Below are 21,161 nucleotides of genomic sequence, written 5' to 3'. Positions count from 1 at the left end.
GGGGTGGCGGTGGGGGGGATGGTGGTGGGGTTGGAGGGGGTGGGGGTGGCTCACCTGTTATGAAATGGCTGCTACAGAGTCGGGTGTAGGCCGTCGGCTGCCAATTCTCCTTCTTCGTGGCAGCTATCCACTTCTTTTTACCTTTCCTCACTGGCTGGAAACCGGCAGAAGTTTACCTAACTTCCACTTTTCTGCCATGTGTTACAGTCGAAGGTACAACAGTGGAATACCATTGTGGAATTTGCAATTCTCTCTCTAGACGACCGACAATCTGCCGTCCAGTATGGCGCCGTAAACAAAAGTCACATGACCCGTGAAGTCACGTGGAAAAGAACTGTAACACGAAAATAATATAAAAATTTAAAGCAATGAAATAGCGTAGTAGTAATAATATATATAATAGAGATTCTCCTGTATACACATCATGTATATATCAGGGTTAATGGCGAAGGTTACTTAATTTCCAGTGTGGATCTAGTTTGTCATTTGTTAGGTAGGAGTATACTCAACTGTAGTCCCGGCGTGCGACTCTGAGGTTGTTATCGTGCCCTGGCAACCTGTCATTCAAAAGTGCGTCTGATTTCGTGTATAATATGAGACGCATGAGATTCGTTTATGTCTGTGTATAATAATATTCGTGTATAATATTTTCATGCATAATAATATGATTCGTGTATAATATGATACGAAATCGGACGCACTTTTGAATGGCAGGTTGCCAGGGTACGATAATGACAACCTCAGAGTCGTGCGCCGCGACTATAGTGCGGCCGTGAGCGTGAGTGAGTGAGCTTTGGGAAGAATTTGTACGCTCTATTTGATCAGGACGATATCATGATTTCACACTTGGAAGGTATTTATTTATTATGCATAGCTGCTGTTTACCGGTACATTTATGTTAGTCAGGAATTAGAACTGTTAGGGTGCTCGTTATACCAGTCTGGTAGTTAATCGTAATTATCCTATTGTGTAGTCCCAGTTACTGCATTATGTAATTTATGTTTTTATAATTATATAGATACGTGGAGGCATGTCTTAAAGTGCGAGGGTTAAATATTCTGTTGTAATGTAATATGCTTTCATTGGTAAGAGCTCGACTCAGGCTGTTGGTTCCTTCAGGGACGGAGATAATTGCATTACTCTCCTCTCAGGTGATACACAGCAAATGCGGAATCATTGGCTTTTGTTGGTCAATTATTTTGATTACCTCAATTTTCACTTATTATTTACGAATGTTTTTTTTTTTTTTATTCAAGGAAGAAGGAACCAAAGGTCAGGAGCCCACAAATTGTTTCCTCCAAGAAAAAACAAAAACAAGATAACAGAGAGGCACTGCAGTTTATCTGTTTAAGTGCCAGTGATTTAGTCCTTTAACTGAACTTTAGTGTTACAATGCATAGCTGCAGCCAGGAATACCGTTCCACATCATAGACAATACTTCACTCACAACACTGTACTCAGAGGAATGTCTTGAGGTCTTGCGATCTCATTATTGGGTTTCGAGGGTGATCACTCGGTGTCTGCCTGTTATCACAGGCGAGTCAACAGACTGGTGTCCGTAAAATGCCTTTATATTGATTTAAATTAATTTTCTGTCACTGTTTTGCCGTATTTTTCTTTCTTCACGGAATGATTATGTGATCTCTTTCAGGTCGAAAGTTGTGGATATGAGCTTAATTTATGGCAAGACATATCTTTCATGTGAGGACTCCTAATGCACTGAAGGAAGAAAATATGCACCAGTCAGTGTCAGATACTGCTGTGAAATAACATCCAGATGGAATGAGGAGACAGAGAAGAAAGGGGACGAGAGGAAGAGGATAGGAAGGTGGGAAGAGGGAGTGTAAAATGCCAAAAGAAGGAATAAAAGGAGGAGGAGGAGGAGGAGGAGGAGAGTAGGTGGACAAGGAACAGAGAGATGCAGAGAAAGAGGAGGAAATGAGGAAGTGGAGGAGTTGGAGGAAGAAGAATGTAAGGGAGGAGGAGGAGCAAAATAGCGGGGTAAAGGAGCAGAGGAAAGGTGAATAAGAACAGAAAAACAGAAGAGAGGAAGGAAGAAAAGAAGTGGAAGGTAATGACGGTAACAAGAGGGGACAAGAAAGATAAGAGGGGGAAGAGGAGGAAAAGGAGGATCAATAATAAAAATAATGATAATAGTGGTAGGAGTAGTAGTAGCAATAATAATAATAATAATAATAATAATAATAATATTAATGACAGGATGAGGCGGATAAACAGTAATACTAAAAAGAGGAGATTAACTTAATTCCACCACAGCAACTTTGCTTGTCAACTAGAAACAGCACTATAAGGATGAGGAGGATGTCTGACTTCCTGGAACTGATGGAGTTAATCTAGACTGGATCTAAATCCACACTACATATGGCACAGTTTACCAGGTGGAACGTATGTCAAAATTTTGCGTGTGGAGATTTTTGGTAACTTACCCATGGTAAGGACAAGTAATTTATGAATGAAACCTCAGTCTGTATAAGGAGGGACATGACTGGCTGAAGAGCTGAGCATTGAGAAATATAAGTTCCTCCTTTACTGTATATTCGTTAATGGCAGTCGCTGTTGTGTTGTAATATAAGCGGTTCCGTGGACGTAATGAAATATGTAGTCTGTAGCAAATAAACAGGATATATCAGTGTGTGTGGTGGGGAGAGGAGGGGTTGTGTGTGAAAGTGAACTGTTTGTGGGGTTGGTTTTGTGTGTGTGTGTGTGTGTGTGTGTGTGTGTGTGTGTAAAAAGGGGGGATGGTGACTCTGGAAAGTGTTGGGGGTTTGTGTATGTCTGTATTTCGGTAAAAGGGGTTGGTGTGTGTGAGGGGGGGGGGTATGCTGGAGCATAACGCAAAACGGTTTGTGTATCAATTATCATTATTAATTATCGGCATCACAGAGAATTGTTAGCATCACGATACATTACTGTTATGATGCTGATGATGATTAATGTTTTTGTTTTTTCCATTTTGCTTCATTTATAAAGGCTCCAACATACTTCCAAACTCATACATTTTCTCTGGGCAACAGGAGGCGGACATAGCGATCGCGCCACTAACCATCACATCTTCGAGGGAACAGGTAATCGACTTCACCAAGCCCTTCATGACCCAGGGCATCTCCATCATGATCAAGAAACCCGCCAAGGAGAAACCCGGAGTGTTCAGCTTCATGTCGCCACTCTCCCACGAGATTTGGACCTGCATCGTCTTCGCCTACGTCGGGGTTTCCATTGTCCTGTTCCTCGTCAGCAGATTCAGTCCTAGCGAGTGGAAGGTGAGTAGTTAGGGGAATGTGCCGGTGAGGTGATGGGTAATTTGGTGAGGGAAGGAACTGCTGTCTAAAAGGACAGCTGAGCCTCAGTGGACGGGCTGTCAGGTCTGCACCCATAGTCTCTCTCTCTCTCTCTCTCTCACACACACACACACACACACACACACACACACACACACACACACACACACACACGTCACCACATCACTGCTAATAAAACTTTTCTATGAACTTAGTATCGAAAGGCACGTAGGAAATTTCGTCAGCAAATATACCTCCAAGTATACACGTGGTCAGCCTCCTGCCACGTAAAACACAAAGGCTGGTTGTTGGTTGATGCGCCCTTCTGATTCCATTGCCATTATTCTACCACATTTTAACTTCTTCTCTGTTTGCGTATTATTATTTTGTTCTTGCTCCTTTCAGACGACTTTATTCAGCTTTGGGAGGGAAATCAAGCTTTAAAAAGGCACTAGGGACTGTTTCAAACCCCGTCAGTATAGATCATTTCGTCTAATAAAATCGTTTAGACAGAAGTTGCAAAAAACAGTACAGTGACATTTCTGTTGACCTGTTACCAGATTTTTTTTTTTTTTTTTTTAAGCATCGGGGCAAACTTTTCGACCTTTATGAGTTAGATTTGGCCATCCGTAATAGCTTTGTTACTAGTGAGGCTCCCCTAAGCTTAATAAAATCGTCTGGTGGTCGCAGGAATTAAATAATGAGCCATCGTAATCACTTGCAGCTTATTTTATCAGCTAACAGGCAATTATTTTCAGCTACAAGAGTTCAGTAGGAGTTAATGGAATCAATGTGTGATGCTTGCAGATCGAAAGTGCTTTTTTTTTTTTTTTTTTTTTTTTTTTTTTTTGCCTATCGACCATTGAGGCCGGAGCCCCTGGTCATTAAGGCAAAATATATACATGTATATACATTTACACATATATACATATATATATATATATATATATATGAACATATATATATACATACATACATACATACACACATCCATGCATGTAAACATACACACTTTCATGCACACGTACATATATATATAATAATTTTTATTTTATTATTTTTTTGTAATTTTATTTTTATTATTTTTTTTATCATTTTTTTTATTTTTTTTAACCTTATATTACTTATAAACTAAAATGCCTAATGTAAAGACCCTAAAACTAATCACCTAACAGACAAATCGCTAACCTATACTAAATCCTAAGAGACAAATAACTAGACCTACACTAATGGTAAAAAAGCCTCGACCAAAAGAACACCATCGACTGCAGATATGTAATGCCATTCTACATTACATACCTGCACTCATCACCTGGTGACTGTTAGTCGAGGCACAACCTAATATAGGGGACATCAATATATGAAAGGGAACCAGACGAGTCAGGAACATTTCCATATACGTCAGCTGTCGGCCCTAATTAGAATAACTTAAGCAAGATGGTATACTGTATTTACATAATTTGTACAAAAAGTGAAGAACCTCGGCCAGCAGACCACCATCGACTGCAAGTGCCCAATATCTTTCTATATTGCACACTTGCACTCATCAGCTGGTGACTGTTAGTCGAGGAACGGGGTTTAATGTAAGGGACATCTATATTAGAAATAGATCAGTGGGAGGAGGAACTATTTCAAATATGTCAACTGTCAACCCTAATTAATATTACAATATATACATATTTACCGTTGATAAAAACCATAACCACACAGTAAAAAAGTCACGTCACTCTGATCAGTCCGGTCTCTCTCAAGAAAGCCATCAATTTATCAGTCATAACAATGTCCCCATCACCCAGGATGATGGAAAGAGTGAAGGGGACGTCTGCTGCGCCGCAGTAATTTATAAGTGGAGCACGTTCACGAATAAATCGCCGACAGCGCAGGATGATATGACTGATAGACAACACCGCATCACAGATGTCACAGTGCGGTGGGAAGCGTCTTTCCATATAAGGTTTCATATGTGTTAAAACGGTGGCATTAAGCCGTAATCGTGCCAACACTTTTTCTTCCAGGCGACTGGGGCGGTTGGCGGTGTCCCAGTCGCCCAGGTACGGCTTACAGGTTGGAATATTTAGTCTGGTCCACTGACCTTGCCACAGAAGATTTATTGATTTCTTTCCGAGAGAGAGACTCGACCGTAGATCACGAGGAACGTCCCAAGTCTCCTCGAGCTCTACAGCCGACTTTGCAAGTAAGTCAGCCTGCTCATTACCGTAGATACGACAATGACCAGGCACCCAGATCAGCGTGAATGACTTGTTGCATGAATGCAACTTATTAACGATGCGGCCCTGGATCTCGTGAGAGTCCGTAGTGCAAGATGCAATTGCCTGAAGGGCTGATTTTGAATCTGAAAATATGACAAATGAGTCATGCCTAGAATTGAGAGCATAGTCTATGGCTTTGTCAATAGCAAAAAGTTCTGAGGTAAACACAGATGTATGAGTCGGCAACCGATACCTGAGGGCACATTCAGTCTACCACACACTTGCACCCACACATTCACTTGACTTGGAGCCATCGGTGTACAAGTGGTGGGACCCCAAGTAACGAATGATGATGTTACGAAACAAGTGGTGGACCTCCGCCTCTGGCGCCTTGGCCTTTGGTGCTGGGAGCCATGTAACATCAACAGTAAAGGCAGGTGGCTCCCAAGGCGCTATATTTTTTAACACCAACTTGTCACAGTCACTGGGGTCTACACCAAGCTCCTGAGTCAGTAAGTGGAGGCGAACGGCAAGTGGCCGACGCACCCCCCGCAGAAGGTGGTGGTATTGACGCAGGGGGGTACAGGCCACATTGACGATATTACTTTTCCTAAATGTCCTTACACTATAGGACAAGGCCAGGTGGTCACGGCGAATATGGAGGGGAGGCACATTCGCCTCCACTTCCATATGAGCCACACGGGTACACCGGACGGCTCCAAGACACATTCGCAAACATTTATTCTGTAGCACATCCAATCCTTTCAGCGTGGCATCGGATGCCGAGCCATACACCTGTGCGCCATAGTCTAGCTTTGATCGAATAAGGGACTTATACACCATTAATAAAGATTTTCTGTCGACACCCCAGGTAGTACCCGCTAGGTACTTGAGGACATTTAACGGTTTATCACAATGAGCAAGCAAAGTATTAACGTGAAGTTTAAAATTCATTCTTCGATCAAAATGTATTCCTAAAAATTTTACAGAATTTTGAAAAGGGACCGCCTGATTATCCAAAGTTAAGCACAAATTAGGTACGTTACGATTAGTGAAGACTATAGCGGCACACTTACAGACGGAAAACTTAAATCCCCACTGCAAGGCCCATTGGTGGACGGAGTCAAGGGCTGCTTGAATCCACCCAGCCGAAAATTGTGCATTACAGGAAGAGTGCCATATTCCACAATCGTCAGCGTAGAGTGAGTATTTAAGATTCCTCGGGATGGGAGCTGATGACAGAATATCATTGATCATAATACTAAATAAAGTAGGACTAAGCACACTTCCCTGTGGCACCCCGTTTTCCTGGATAAATATATCCGATGTTACGTTACGGGGCAATTTGACAGAGAAAGTTCTGTCCCTTAAGAAATTTGAAATAAAAACAGGCAAATTTCCTCGTAAACCATAAGCATAGAGCTTCATTAGTATACCATGTCGCCAGGTCATGTCATAGGCTTTATGGATGTCCAAGAACACCCCTATCATGAATTCTTTATTGGCAAATGCCTCTGCAATACAATGCTCCAAATTCATTAAATGATCTAGTGAACTTCTGTATTTACGGAAGCCACATTGTTGATCATTTAACAAATTCTTTGACTCTAAAACAAAAAGAAGCCTATTGTTAACCATACGTTCCATGACCTTACATAGACAAGAAGTCAACACAATAGGACGAAATGAAGTGGGATTCATAAGACGACTAGCCTCTTTGGGATCGGTATGACGTGCGCAAAGTGCCATGAGTTTGGGAACGTTCGAGACGCCCAAATCTCATTGTACAATGCTAACATCTTAATCAGGTTGTCCTGATTAAGATGCTGGATCATACCGTACGTGATGGTGTCTGGTCCAGGGCTGGTGTCTTTACAGGATTTAGGGGCAAGGAGCAGTTCATCTAGCGTAAACTCTTGGTTGTACGGGGAGTCTACGTCTTCTGTGGTAAAGTCTAATATCTGTAGCTCAGCCGTGCGTTTATGATGTTGGAAACGCAGGTCATAATTGGCTGAGCTACTTACATGAGAAAAACTCCTGGCGAGGATGTTAGCAACGTCCACGGGCTCGTCATAGGTGGTGTTATTCACCTGCAAGGTGGTGACAGGGAAGTATGGGCATTTATTATTTAATAATCTTATAGTGGACCAGACTTTATGTAATGGTGTTGTACGAGTCACCGTGGACACAAAGGACCGACAGGAGTCACGTTTAGCCCTTCTTATTATTCTTCTTGCCTCAGCCCGTCCCTGTTTGTATGCAATAAAATTTTCCTCAGTGGGCTGACTATCAAAAATCCTGTATCTCCTTTGCGTTTTCTTAATGCTTGTCGGCAATCCGGCGTCCACCAATGTGCTCTATGCTTCACATGAATTGTAGAAGTCTTGGAAATAGCAGCCTCAGTTGCGTGTAATATGGAAGTAGTTATATTTTCGACCTTAACATCTATGGTCTCCCCAGATATATCTAAATTGGCGATCCTTGAGAAAGATCCCCAATCTGCTTTCTTATAGTTAAATTTTGGAGGTGGAGGGTCCGAAATGATGTCGCGTGTATAAGAAAGACAGATGGGTAAATGATCACTTCCCAAGGAGTCGTCGTAAGGGTCCCATGAGAGATCTTGATGTATACCAGGGGAGGCCAAAGATAAGTCAATGGCCGAAAAGTACCAGTACGATCATCTACACGAGTCACTCTACCATCGTTCAGAAGACAGAGGTTGGACTGTAGTATTAGGTCGGCTACTTGCTCCCCACGACCCTCAATCCTCAAGCTACCCCATTGATAGTGATGGGCGTTAAAATCGCCCAACACTAACTTATTCCCAGGGAGATGTTCCACTAGTGAATTTAAAGCATCACTATCAATGGGGCGATGTGGAGGACAGTACAGAGAGCTAATAGACAGATACGTGTTATTAAATTTTACTCTGCACGTGACCGCTTCCAGAGTAGAATTTAGAATCACTTCCGTTTGTGGGTGTGATTTGTGGGTGTAAATGGCAACTCCGTGACCTTCATATCTTCTATACGAGTGGTAGTGTCTGAACTGTGGAGGATCAGGATGATCCTCCAGGCGCGTCTCCTGTAAACAAACAATGTCTGGCCTGTGTAGTGAAAGCAAGATAGCTATATTATGTAACTTATTCCCAATACCTCTACAATTCCATTGTAGTATAGTGAATGCGGCGGTTTAAGATTTTCGAGGGTGGCCAGTGTGCTTAGTTTTTTTATGCCCCCCCACGTCCAGGCAAGTGGCTACCGGGGGACCGTTCCCGGTTCTTGTTCATGGAGACTTCCATATTTTCATCAATGATAAGGCTCCCAGACTCCACCGAGGAAGAGCTATTCTTTCTCTCCATTGCTGGACCAGGAGCAGGAAGGACATGAGGACGTGACTGCTTAGTGACGGTGGTCAAATTAATTTTGTCAGACTTGTCAGGCTTCTGTTTTGGCCGCACTGACTGCGAAAGAGCAGCGGCATCCTGAGAGTATGATGTAGCAACAGGGATGTCCGTAAGAGAGTTGGAACGTACAGGAGGCTTATGAGAAGTAGGGCGTGGGGCATGAGGAGCGAATGTTAGGTCAGTCTGTGTCTCAACGGTGCACATCACGGGACGGGACACAACCGCCGATGCATAGGAGATATTAGGCTTGGGAGTTGCATGCAACTCCTTCACCTTCTTCCTTGCATCGTAAAAGGAAATGCCCTCAGTCGCTTTCACAGTGCAGACCTCTTTCTCCTCCTTCCACTTGGGACAAACCCTCGAGGAAGTGGAGTGAGCATCCTTACAGTGAAAGCAGCACTCAGTCTCGGATGTACAGTTGTCAGCAGAGTGACCTACAGCCGCACACTTGCCACACACGATGTTGGAAGCCCGACAAGCCTTTTCATGATGTCCATAGAGCTGACATTTTGAACAACGAAGGAGATTTGGGATATACGGTCTTACATTTACAATTTCATATCCTACTTTGACATTTGTAGGTAGAAAAACTTTGCCAAAAGTGAGGATAACAGTGGCTGTCTTCGTCCTTACGCCTTCCTGATAACGAGTGATGAATCTGGCATCAATTACATCCTGCTGAGCAAGTTCCTGTATGATTTCTTCCTCACTCATCACCATGAGATCCCTGCAAGTGATAACACCCTTGCAGGAATTCATGGATGTTGGGATCTTGGCCTCGATAGCATGGCAGTGAAACTTACGCAGCTTTAGCAAGTCTTTAACTTGAGAGGAGTTGAACGTCTTAACCAGGAGGTCTCCATTTCCAAGTTTTTTTACTTGTTCCACCTCTCCCGCACAGTGGTCAATCACCTTCTTGACAATGAAGGGATTGAGTCTGGACAGGGGAGTAGAACCTAGAGCATGAAGAGTTACGAAGGTCGCGTTATTTACAGGGATGTCAAGCGGGGAACGAGTCTGGCGTCCGTCAGTCTGGGGCCGGTCAGTCACGGTAGGGATGTCTTCAGGTCTACCTCCCCCCCTGAAGGGGGGGGGAGGCAGTAGGGGGGTCCATCATAGCTACCACTTCCCCCGTGAAGGGGAAGTGGGAAGAGAGAGAAAAACGACCAAGGGGCAATGTACCTGGGGAAGACCCACCTAGGCTGAGATTACCCTCTCAAACCACTCTCGGGAGAACGCGCCTGTGTGTGACTCACACCCCAGAGCGATCAGTGGGGGGTACACTCCAGAGGAGAGTAAGCAAAGGCAATCTCAGAAATTAGATATAGACACCTACTATACCTACTAAGGCCAGGGAGGAAAATTAGTTCTAGCTAACCTAACTTTATTGAAAAACGCCCTAGTGGCGAAAAAAGAAAAAGCTAACGCCGGTGAGGCAACCCTGCAGCTAGAGGAGAGATCAGCACACGTCCTTTCTCTCCGCAACCATCCATCAAAGTCCCCGAAAGTGTAGCTCGTTATGGCAAGATAAGCTGTAAATTACTGACGGTAGCCACAAATATCTTAAGAAACAGCTTCCCTAGTGTTAAGTTTGGGACTGTTTTTAATCGATATTTTCAGAACACTAGGTACTGAGGACTGCTTGTGGACCCGTCATGTTAAAATATTGTACACAAGTTCGCTTATCTTACTTATCAGGCATAGTCTTTGGCATGCTTCAGTAGGGTGTTCCGAATCAGCTTTGGAACACAGAGAAATGTTACAGATCTGAGTATATTTTACACTGTGTACTTCGTTAATTTCACATTATTGGTATGTTTGGAATCTTGGGGATGCATCACAAGCTGAATCCTAAAATCAGTCTTGCCAATAATGTTTCATGGTTTCATAGGGTCCGTATTCAATGTCCAGTGTTCGTGGTAGTGCTTCGTTGTTCCAGCGTGTGTGTGGCCAATCCTTTGTCGCCATTTCTTCCTCTAGCTCAGTTTGTTTATGAACCTTGTGCGGTGTAGATCTTTGGACAGAATTATCTTGATGTTTTTCTACCCTAGTGAATGCAGTATTGTTTTGTTTTTGGCTTTAGTGGTTTATACTTTTTTATATTAAGTAATGGCTTAGTGTTATCCATTAAGTGATTACCGTTCACAGTTTTCAGATACTTTTAGTAACCATGATAAATTAAATTTTCATCTGTTCCTCAAAAGTACTTTCTTCTGCCCTACATCTTCAAATATTACGCAGTTTTCCACAAGAATTTTACTGGTCACGCAGATACGTAGATATTTCTGCTAAAATTGTGAATATGATTAGATCTATCTATCTCTCTATTGCCAGGCGCCTTAATCCCGTAAGGGGTGGCCACAAACAAATCGCCTCCATGTCGCCCTGTCCCCCGCCATTTCATTGCCCTGCTGCCAGCTCATACCCCCCTCTCTCATATACTTCTCCACTCTATCCCTCCATCTCATCCTTGGCTTCCCCCTCCCTCTCCCCCTCTCTCCTCGTCAGTCTCTCACTCCATCCTGTTTGAGTAGATCATGTTCTTAAATACATAAACGACCTTCTTCTAGGTTTGATTCAGAATATACCCTAAGATATCATAGAAGGCTCGCAAAAACATTGGTGTATAGTCGCGGTCATAATATTGTTCCACATTTTAGCCGAATAATTATGAAACTCTTAAGTGACATTCTGAGAAATTATTAGGCTCTGAGTATAGTATGAGAGAGAGAGAGAGAGAGAGAGAGAGAGAGAGAGAGAGAGAGAGAGAGACGAGGCAAGTATAAGTTCAGGGACACTACTTATAACAATAATAATGATGATAATGATGATGATAATAACAATAATAATAATAATAATAATAATAATCCATCCATCCATCATCCAATCCTACATTGCCCCATAATAATAATAATAATAATAATAATAATAATAATCCATCCATCCATCATCCAATCCTACATTGCCCCATAATAATAATAATAATAATAATAATAATAATAAACGTAGCCATATCCAACCCTCTCCTTTTACTTGCAGGTGATAGAGATGTACGGCAAGTCAGGTGTCAGCAACGACTTCAGCATCTGCAACAGTCTGTGGTTCACCCTGGGGGCGTTCATGCAACAAGGGGTCGATATCTGCCCAAGGTGAGCTACAGATACATAATTTTTTTTTTTTTTTTTTAATGCGAGGATGAAGGAACCAAAGGCCGCGAGACCGCAACTAGTTGTTCCTTCCAAGAGAAAAACAGAATACAAGAGAAAGCCAAATTCCAGATCCGATCATTTCGAGATGCCTGGACACACTGCGTTTGAAAGACTGGAGATCATAGGAAGCAGGAAATACAGACAGAGGGAGACAGTTCTAGAGTTGACCTGTTGCATAAGTGAAGGACTGGGAGTAACGGTTAACTCTTACATTAGAGAGTTGGACAGAAAAGGGATAAGAGTTTGCTGCTAGACGAGTGCTACGCGCCCGTCGTAGAGGTGGAGGAATGCATGCAGACAGTTCAGAGGAGCAGATACATACACCATACAGATAAGAACCGTATTTAATTCCTAGGAACTCTGGTGTATATATTAATGGAAAGACTTGCTCCTTGATTACAGGTGTACAAGGGTCATGGAATTCTGGCCCGAGCAGGTGAGAATTATGCTGATACACAGACCATACAGATATTACGGTTATTTCTCGGCTGACTGGGTTTTATGGTAGTAGGAAGACTTACTTGATAATTGCAGATCAAAAGAATCCTATATTTTTGCGGAACAGAGAGGGACAGACAGACACATACAAAGCTATGGTCTCTGGTTCACTTTGGGAAATTCATGCAACAGAGGCCTGATTTTTATGCAAGTTACAACTGCAGTATTACGACGACCAGACACAGTTTATGGCCAGTGTTTTTCTGGTTGGTCCGACATTAATATTTATAGATAGACTCCTTCATAATTATAAACATTTAGAACCATAGCTAACGAGCAGTGAGAGTTAAATATACATCAGCCATACAGGCTTAATGTACAGTCACCATCAAAAGTCCTGTCACTTGCCCTTCTCTCTGTGAACATTGAGAATCAGTGCGGTGAATCCGTAGCAACAGACCTTGATGGCTTTATACTATAGTCGTGGCGCGTGACTCTGAGGTTGTCATTACCATGCCTTGGCAACCTACCCGTCAACACTGCGTCCGATTTCGTGTATAATATGATACGCTTATGATTCGTGTGTAATATATTCGTGTATAATATGATTTGTATATAATATGATACGAAATCGGACGCACTGTTTAAAGGTAACTTGCCGGGTAACGATAATGACAACTTCAGAGTCGTGCGTCGCGAGTATACCAAGTTATCGATGTTGGTTGCTGCTGATTCACTGGACTGATTATCGAACCCCATGGAGAGAAAAAGCAGGAGAGGCGACAGGACTCCGGATGTTGAGTGTATCACATGGTTATTATTTTTTTTATTTTTTATGTGCAAGTGGTATTAACGTTTATAATGACTGGTGATTCCATGTTTGAGTATTGGACAGACTGACAGAAAAAGAGAATGTATGGCTGAATGGTGTGTGTGTGTGTGTGTGTGTGTGTGTGTGTGTTTGTGTGTGTTATTCTGTGCCCTCTCTCTCTCTCTCTCTCTCTCTCTCTCTCTCTCTCTCTCTCTCTCTCTCTTGTTGGCAGCTGGGTTAAAATACAAAATTCGTAGTTTGGCGCCAAAGGATGATTAGATACCTTTGAAATTTTTTTTAAATCGGATTATTTCTATACTTTAGGCTGTCCTGATAACTTTTTTTTTTCTTTATCTCCAAGCAGTGATATTCAGCTCGAGAGACTTCGGATTGGAGTAGTTTTGATTTAGTTTCCATTAATTTGTCCAGTACTAGAAATCCATTTTTACTTTAATAAAACAGCTTCGGATTCCACCACGTCATTGCAGTGAAAGAGTCAGCACTGCATGATTCTCTGCACCTCACGAAGAACCTCTCAGACTGGAAGACTTACGAAAAGGAAACAGATTCAGTCCTTTCAATCCAATCATTTGTTTTCTGGTATTTCATTTACGCTGTCAGTAAATTACTTCAACTAAGGACGCATATTCTTCACCCGCCCGGTATCTTTCTCAGCACCTCTCCCTAAGGTTTCCTATACGAATCAACTTACCCTCCTCTTGTTTGCTATTTCTGTAACTTTGTTATCAACATACTTTGCACCCATAACGTCGACCTATCTATCTGTCCATAACCAGACGCCATAATCCCGTAAGGGATGGCCATTTGTCTTTGAGTTGTTTTACGGGGAGGGGCACTAACCCCCTGTTAACCCATTTGCTGACATGTAGGGAACACGTTACATAGTAACCACCCACTGATGTAAATGGTTTCCTGAGTTACAGGAAACCATTTGGCTTGTCACTCAATGTAAAGCCACCTGAAAAGGAAAGAAGAGCAATAAAAAGTGACAGGAGAGATGGGAGATATAGGAAGAGAGGAGGGCAGACACAGAAAAGCAATGATAAAGGTGAAGGCAGAAGCAGACAGCACTGCATAACGTACTCGTACAAGAGAGTAAAACAAGAGTATGCGGAATAAATCATTCAGAAAGTGCTGCGAAGCCAAGGACGCTACCTAGACCTCGGGAATAGGATGCACGTCTGCCAGTGAAGAGTATAATGAGGGCTGTGTCTGACTCTCACCATTCGAAAAATCTCTCGAAAGCCTAATACTGTACATTCATTTGGTGGTAGCAGGGGTAAAATGTAAGAGGCCACCGTCGTGAAGTGGTTAGCCCTCCAATATCGTGACTTTGGTATTCTTTATGTTGACACCAAATGATTTGTGCAATTTAGGCAGGACCTCTTGTGGGAAAGGGGTTAATGAAGTTTTAATTCTCGTATCTTACCTCTTCACTTCGAAAACCTCGCTTTAGTTTAATAAAATTGTAGGTGGCAAGAATGTATTATAGAAGACGATCTCTGGCTTAAATGGCCTCTCTGACACCGCCATTCCCTCACAGATCTGTCTCCAAAACTTTCCCCTTCACAGAATATCACCTCCACCACTGCTCACCTTCAAGGTCGCTCTCGGGCCGTGTCATGGGGAATGCATTGTAGTTCTTTACGTTAATCATCATCCATCAGCAACAACTTTACTCCTTTTTAACACACATGCCTTCCCTCATAGATTAGTTCACACCTCACAGAGGCCAAAATACACTAAAAAACATCTGCTGACGTAGACTGTCCGATCATGTAGGTTGGTATTAAAAAAAAAAAAAAATCACTTATTCTCTTTGTGACCAATCCGTTTCTCAGTGGCAACTACATTGCGTGTGGCAGTAAGAAAAAGTTTATGTAGAGCATGGCCTATGAAGCGAGACATACAGGTTTATTGTGACCTACTCGATCGGAGAGTTTACGTCTGAATACGTTCTGTTCCGGCCTCAGTGTAAATGTACAATACCCTTACCCCTCACAGAATTGTGCATCCACCACTCCTGTCCTTCCGCATTGCTGTCGGGCTGTGTCATGGGAAGTTTGTGGTGGTTCTGTATGCTGATCATCATACTCATCATCCATACACCTTTTTCACACTTTCCATCCCTCACAGCTCTTTCCACACCTCTTACTCACAGAATATTACCTCCATCACCACTCACCTTGCAGATCGCTGTCGGGTCGTCTCGTGGGAAGTGCGTGGTGGTTCTTCACGCTAATCATCATCTCCTCGTACACTGCCAGCCTGGCCGCCTTCCTCACCGTCGAGAGGCTGATCACCCCCATCAACTCTGTGGACGATTTGGCCAGTCAGACTGAGGTGGAGTATGGCACGCTCCAAGGGGGATCATCCATGAAGTTTTTCGAGGTAAGCCAATGTTTTTTTTCTCTTTCATATATTATGACTTAGTTAATTGACGGTAAATAAAAAAAAAGAGGTTTAAGCTTTACAAATGAGTCTGTCAAACTTACTCTTTCTATGGAATCGAGTTTTGTTGAAGACGACTGTGTGTGTGTATGGGGGGGGGTTCAGGTTATTTCTGGTTTGTGTATTAATCCCAGTTGGTTTAATTCCTTCAGTCCAGTGTGGTATGTTTGTGTTCTAGCTACCTCCTGGCAATAATATTCAACTTAGGAGTGCTCATTTATTCTCAAGTGGTCCGAAGTCTCTGCCAATCCCAGTTGTCTAAAGGTAGCAAGAGGAGGCTGGGTTGTCATGGTAACAGTGTCACGCCACAAACACCAAATTACTGTGTATTGTCACTTGGTGAATCGTAGTGCTTTGCTGGTCATTCAGGGATTGTGGATAGCATTGTTGTGACGTCATCAGCTGTCAGTCAGGACAGAGCTGAATCAGGGTCGTCTGCAGTGACCATAGACTTGTATATGATGATAGTCTATTTATCTACCTATTGCCAGATGCATGAAGCTCTAAAAGGGCTATTAATCCTGAATGGAACCTCAGAGCATGATAGTGTTGTGTAATGAATGCAGGTGGCGTTGGCGACAAAGTTTGTTTTCTGCACATAAACAAAGTACGTGCTTGAGGAACAGACATTTTGCCATGACCATACTTCGGCTGTTGCCACTTTAACTTCTTTCTACCTGAAAAATGATTGCTTAAAACTCGTGAAACCACATGAGATACATAGCAACATATAAAATTACGTTCAGTCAGATCATATAGCAATGAACTGATCAAGACAAAGGAACTATGGTTGCCTATATTCAATAAATGGTGTGAGATGAAGTGGCTTTCCCTCATGTGAACCTGGTAATAAAAGAGGAAAACATGGTCGGGGGTTCACACTATTGTGTTGTGTGTGGTAAAGCCAAATGCGCACAGAAGATTGGTAGGTGTTATGTACTCTTAACGTGGGGTTGTTGGCCATTAGACCCGGAATAACGTAACCCAGAGTAGTACTACCCGTGGCTGTGAGTGTATAACGTGCGGAGTTTAGTTCTTACTTATATATATGCTTAGACATCCCTGGTTTGTTGGCTTTTGTGTGTGTTCATGAATGGTGTACACAATTCTGTTTTGCTGTGTAGGCAGTACATTCTTGGGTACAGAACTGAGTACTATAATATATTCTTCATTCAATTTATATGTTGATACTTGTGATTGGTGGAATTCATTATACTTTCTCAAGCTTATATGTGGAGATACCATTATGGTTTGTGCAATGTATTAATTACGGATTTGTGCTGGAAGGGGAATGAGTGCACGAGGCAGTTCGGCAGTGTGTAGTAAAGTGCCCACGGCAATAGTGCAGACAGACAAGAACTACTAGCAAGTTAAGACAGCCAGTTATTAATTGGGTCACCTGTTGTTTGTGCTTCAGTATTTCACTCATGTACCACAGGATGTTCATTATTACTTTGTGGCTTATTTGGTGAACTGTTAAAGAAATCATGATGAATAAGATACATATCTGTGTGGTAAAAGCGTGTGGTGCTTAGATAGGCTACTGGTGACCACTAGAGAAGTATAGTGCAGTCTTACATGAAAGCACTGTTACATTGGATATAGTACTAAGACATTGAGAGTTTCAGCATGCTGTGTTGATCATCAGGTGTTATAAATGAGCTTACTCTGTGATGTATTGTGTTCATTTGTTAGTTTTAGGTTCTGTATATAGGCCTGGTCTGGTTATTGTAATTAAAGATAGTTAATAACTCACAATGTTCATAATGCCACCCACTCTGGTAATACACTGATGTGGTTTCGTAGTCGATGTCGTAACTGCTTGTTGTGTCCCATGAACTATCCTACACAGATAATTCAATGAACAACACGTCATAAGATTGATGGGATGAAGTTTTTCACTATTCTACTCTAACTTGGCCTAAAATTGCCTTCTCTTCAACTTCAATACTGAGTGTTAACAAGAGAGTATCACTAGAATATGATACTAGTCATGAAGTGCTATGGAGAGGATGAAGGGTACAGTACTGTCTAATTCTGCCACAGAGTTACATGAAATAAGCTGCAACAAGACAAAAATCTGAGTCAAGTTCATCATTGACATCCTTTCCCCTTTTTCTTGCCGCCACCAGATTTTTATTTATTTATTTATTTATTTTGACATTTCAGACTGGAAGAGTTAAACACAGCCTTCATTAACCTCTTCAGTACGAGGTCTTTCTTAACTTAAATGAAATCGTACCAGACTGAAGGGCAAAAAGAGGTCCCAGCAGTGCTTTGGGGTCGATTTGTGGACAGTTCGATTAGATGGCAATGGTGGTGGTGGTTGTGCTGGCTGTGGTCATGATGATGATGGTGGTGTAGACAACGACAGCGACTATTTTTTATTGTTTTCGCAACAGCTCATTGTCCGTTTAAGTATAGGCCACATAAAAACAACCATTGTATAATTGCATTCTTTTTCAGCATTCCAAGATTATTGTCTTCCTGCAAGAATCTGTTCACCTCCACGCACTGTGAGGGGATCAGCATATTGTATTGTACCAATCACCGTATGATTTCACCTTACTGTTCAAGAATGTTTTTTCAGTATTGTTCTTGCTGTTGGTGTTATATTGTTGTCTCCACTAGTTTATTATTTCACCCTTTTCAGCGTTCCAGGGTAAGTGTGTACAGTCGAATGTGGGAGTTCATGTCGTCGCGTAAACATGTGTTCACGTCCACGTACGAGGAAGGCATTGAGCGGGTACGAACGTCAAAGGGCAAGTACGCCTTTCTGCTAGAGTGTGTCAAGAATGACTTCATCAATGAACAACTTCCCTGCGACACCATGAAGATCGGACACAACCTGAACTCCAATGGGTACGGCGTGGCCACCCTTCCACACTCGCCGCTTAAGTGAGTACAGAAAATATCAGTCAGAAATAGGTTTGAGCCGTTCAGTACGGGAACATAATATTATCTTGCATGGGGAAGATCTCTGATACAGAACAGGTTAACGGGGAATATGTCTGACGCCTCCAGCTTAAAAAGTCTCTCCTAGGCTGGATGAAGCTGTCTGGAGGTATGAAGAGTAAAATGAACACTTTCCTTTAACGGTATGAAAATATGGACATAATCTGGACCCGGATACACAGGAGTTTTTAAGGCGAGAGACCTACCTAAGCCCCCGTAAGGAATGCCTTAGACCCATCTCACCCATGCACAGAATGCAAGTGCAGTCATCAGACGCCGAACTTATGCTCGTGAAACACGGCCTGGGTAAAGAGGTATCATTGGCGTCATGTGTTTGCCAACAGCTGAATGAAGCCTAAAGTCACATTTCAGTATTTCAGAGCAAAGTGTGTAACAAAGATGTTGCACTGAGATCAAGATGAGTTGTAGATAAAGCACTTTAACTTGGCAATTTCCGTCCTTTTGCTGGAAAATTTTTATGGTGTGGTAGCCTATATGGTATATATTTTTTTTAAATCTTGCACACACATACCAAACGTCCTCTGCACCCCACCTCTCTCTCTCTCTCTCTCTCTCTCTCTCCCTCCTAATTGCCAATTTCTCCATCCCCTCCCCATATCACTCGCTCCTTGTCTTCTTTCATTCTCTTCCTCATTCTTCCTATACACGTTCTAATCATCCCCTTTACCTGCTGTCCATAGGGAAAGCCTCAATTTGGCAATACTGAGCCTGAAGGAGAGTGAAGACCTGCACAGACTGAAGAACAAGTGGTGGTTCGATAACTCCGAATGTGGCAAGGATACGCAGGTTAGGTCCCCCTCCTCCGGGTGCAGTAATAATTGTAGTGGTGATTATTAATACTTCTTCCTCTTCATTATTATAATAATAATAATAATTATTATTATTATTATTATTATTAGCAGTAGTAGTAGTAATAGTATCCATTGAAAATTATTATCATATGTTTGAAATCAATCAAAATGGGTGATTTCAGGCTTAGAAGCATCAAAAAGATGTGCAAGAGTTGCTCTGTAATATATATATATATATATATATATATATATATATACAGTATATACATGTATATACATATATAAATACATATATGTACAGTGGTAGAGTGTGCGTTTCGTACACTGGTGGGCCAGGGTTTGCGCCCCGCCAGGGTAATAAACTTTGGGAGTGTTCACCCGGCCACGTACTGCATTGGCGGACACAAGGGGTGCTGTGGTTGAACCAGTGTCGCTTACTACAAAGTATGCTTGCACCCTGTCGGCTTGCGCGGGCCGATTACACTTGGTTCACAGACTACACACACATCCAAAGCCACTCCAACACTACAGTTACACTTACAAGCACTTCTCACCTTACATACAATCTCTACTAGACAGCCTAAGCCACTTGGTAGAGATACATTGGCTGTATCGTCCCGACTTCGGTCGGGATAGGCCGGTCCTGCAGTGGATACTCAAACGGCTGATGATGATGATGATGATATATACATTTATATATACATATATCATCATCATCATCATCAGCCGTTTGAGTATCCACTGCAGGACTGGCCTATCCCGACAGAGGTCAGGACGATACAGCCAATGTATCTCTTCCAAGTGGCTTAGGCTGTCCGGTAGAGATTGTATGTAGGATGAGAAGAGCTTGTAAGTGTAATTGTAATGTTGGAGTGGCATTGGATGTGTGTGTGTAGTCTGTGAACCAAGTGTAATCGGCCCACACAAGCCGACTGGGTGCAAGTATACTTTACAGTAAGCGACACTGGTTCAACCACAGCACCCCTTGTGTCCGCCAATGCAGTACGTGGCCGGGTGAACACTCCCAAAGTTTATTACCCTGCTGGGGCGCGAACCCTGGTCCACCCGTGTACGAAACGCACACTCTACCACTGTACCACAGAGGCTCCTATATATATATATATATATATATATATATATATATATATATATATATATATTGTTACATAGCCTATGATTTCATCATCCTTTGTGTAATTTTAACGCACAGTATGCTGCATGTTTGATCACGAGCGTGTTCTGCCTCAGTCCCCCCCTTCTACCGTTATAGTAGAGTAAGTCGTTCTCTCTGTTGTCCAGAGCGGGATTGTGAACTCTATGTCCCCATGGCTTTCATTTGCGCGTCCTCTTACAAGTTGTATCAGGCTCTACCGGCCCCTATATATTGAGCTCAGTCTCTGCATCATTGCCACTTAGATCTGCTCCTCATTTTGTTCACATCTCTGTCCTCCCCTGTACAGATATTATTATTGTGAGTGCTCAAGAAATCTCCAACCATCTAGCAGCTGTGTGTAATTTGAGTATAACTGTTGTTGCATTTTTTCTTGTA

The 21,161-nt window shown here is 42.4% G+C and overlaps 1 protein-coding gene across 1 annotated transcript in view; it reads left to right on the top strand.

The window, feature by feature from the left end:
* The window catches only part of LOC145393984 (glutamate receptor 4-like), a 43,121-nt gene that overhangs the window by 2,539 nt on the left and 19,421 nt on the right, over window positions 1-21,161 (top strand). The window contains exons 2-9 of the mRNA XM_080267968.1: window positions 2,392-2,452; window positions 3,036-3,285; window positions 3,358-3,383; window positions 6,511-6,530; window positions 11,987-12,064; window positions 15,587-15,785; window positions 18,499-18,743; window positions 19,502-19,612. Coding sequence (XP_080124094.1) covers window positions 2,392-2,452; window positions 3,036-3,285; window positions 3,358-3,383; window positions 6,511-6,530; window positions 11,987-12,064; window positions 15,587-15,785; window positions 18,499-18,743; window positions 19,502-19,612 — 990 coding nt within the window. The remainder of the gene's footprint in view (window positions 1-2,391; window positions 2,453-3,035; window positions 3,286-3,357; window positions 3,384-6,510; window positions 6,531-11,986; window positions 12,065-15,586; window positions 15,786-18,498; window positions 18,744-19,501; window positions 19,613-21,161) is intronic.

This window comes from Coenobita brevimanus, chromosome 1 (assembly GCF_032717465.1).
Source record: "Coenobita brevimanus isolate Jiangsu-jjx chromosome 1, ASM3271746v2, whole genome shotgun sequence".
Classification (NCBI taxonomy): domain Eukaryota; kingdom Metazoa; phylum Arthropoda; class Malacostraca; order Decapoda; family Coenobitidae; genus Coenobita; species Coenobita brevimanus.
This window is presented reverse-complemented; position numbering and strand designations above follow the sequence as displayed.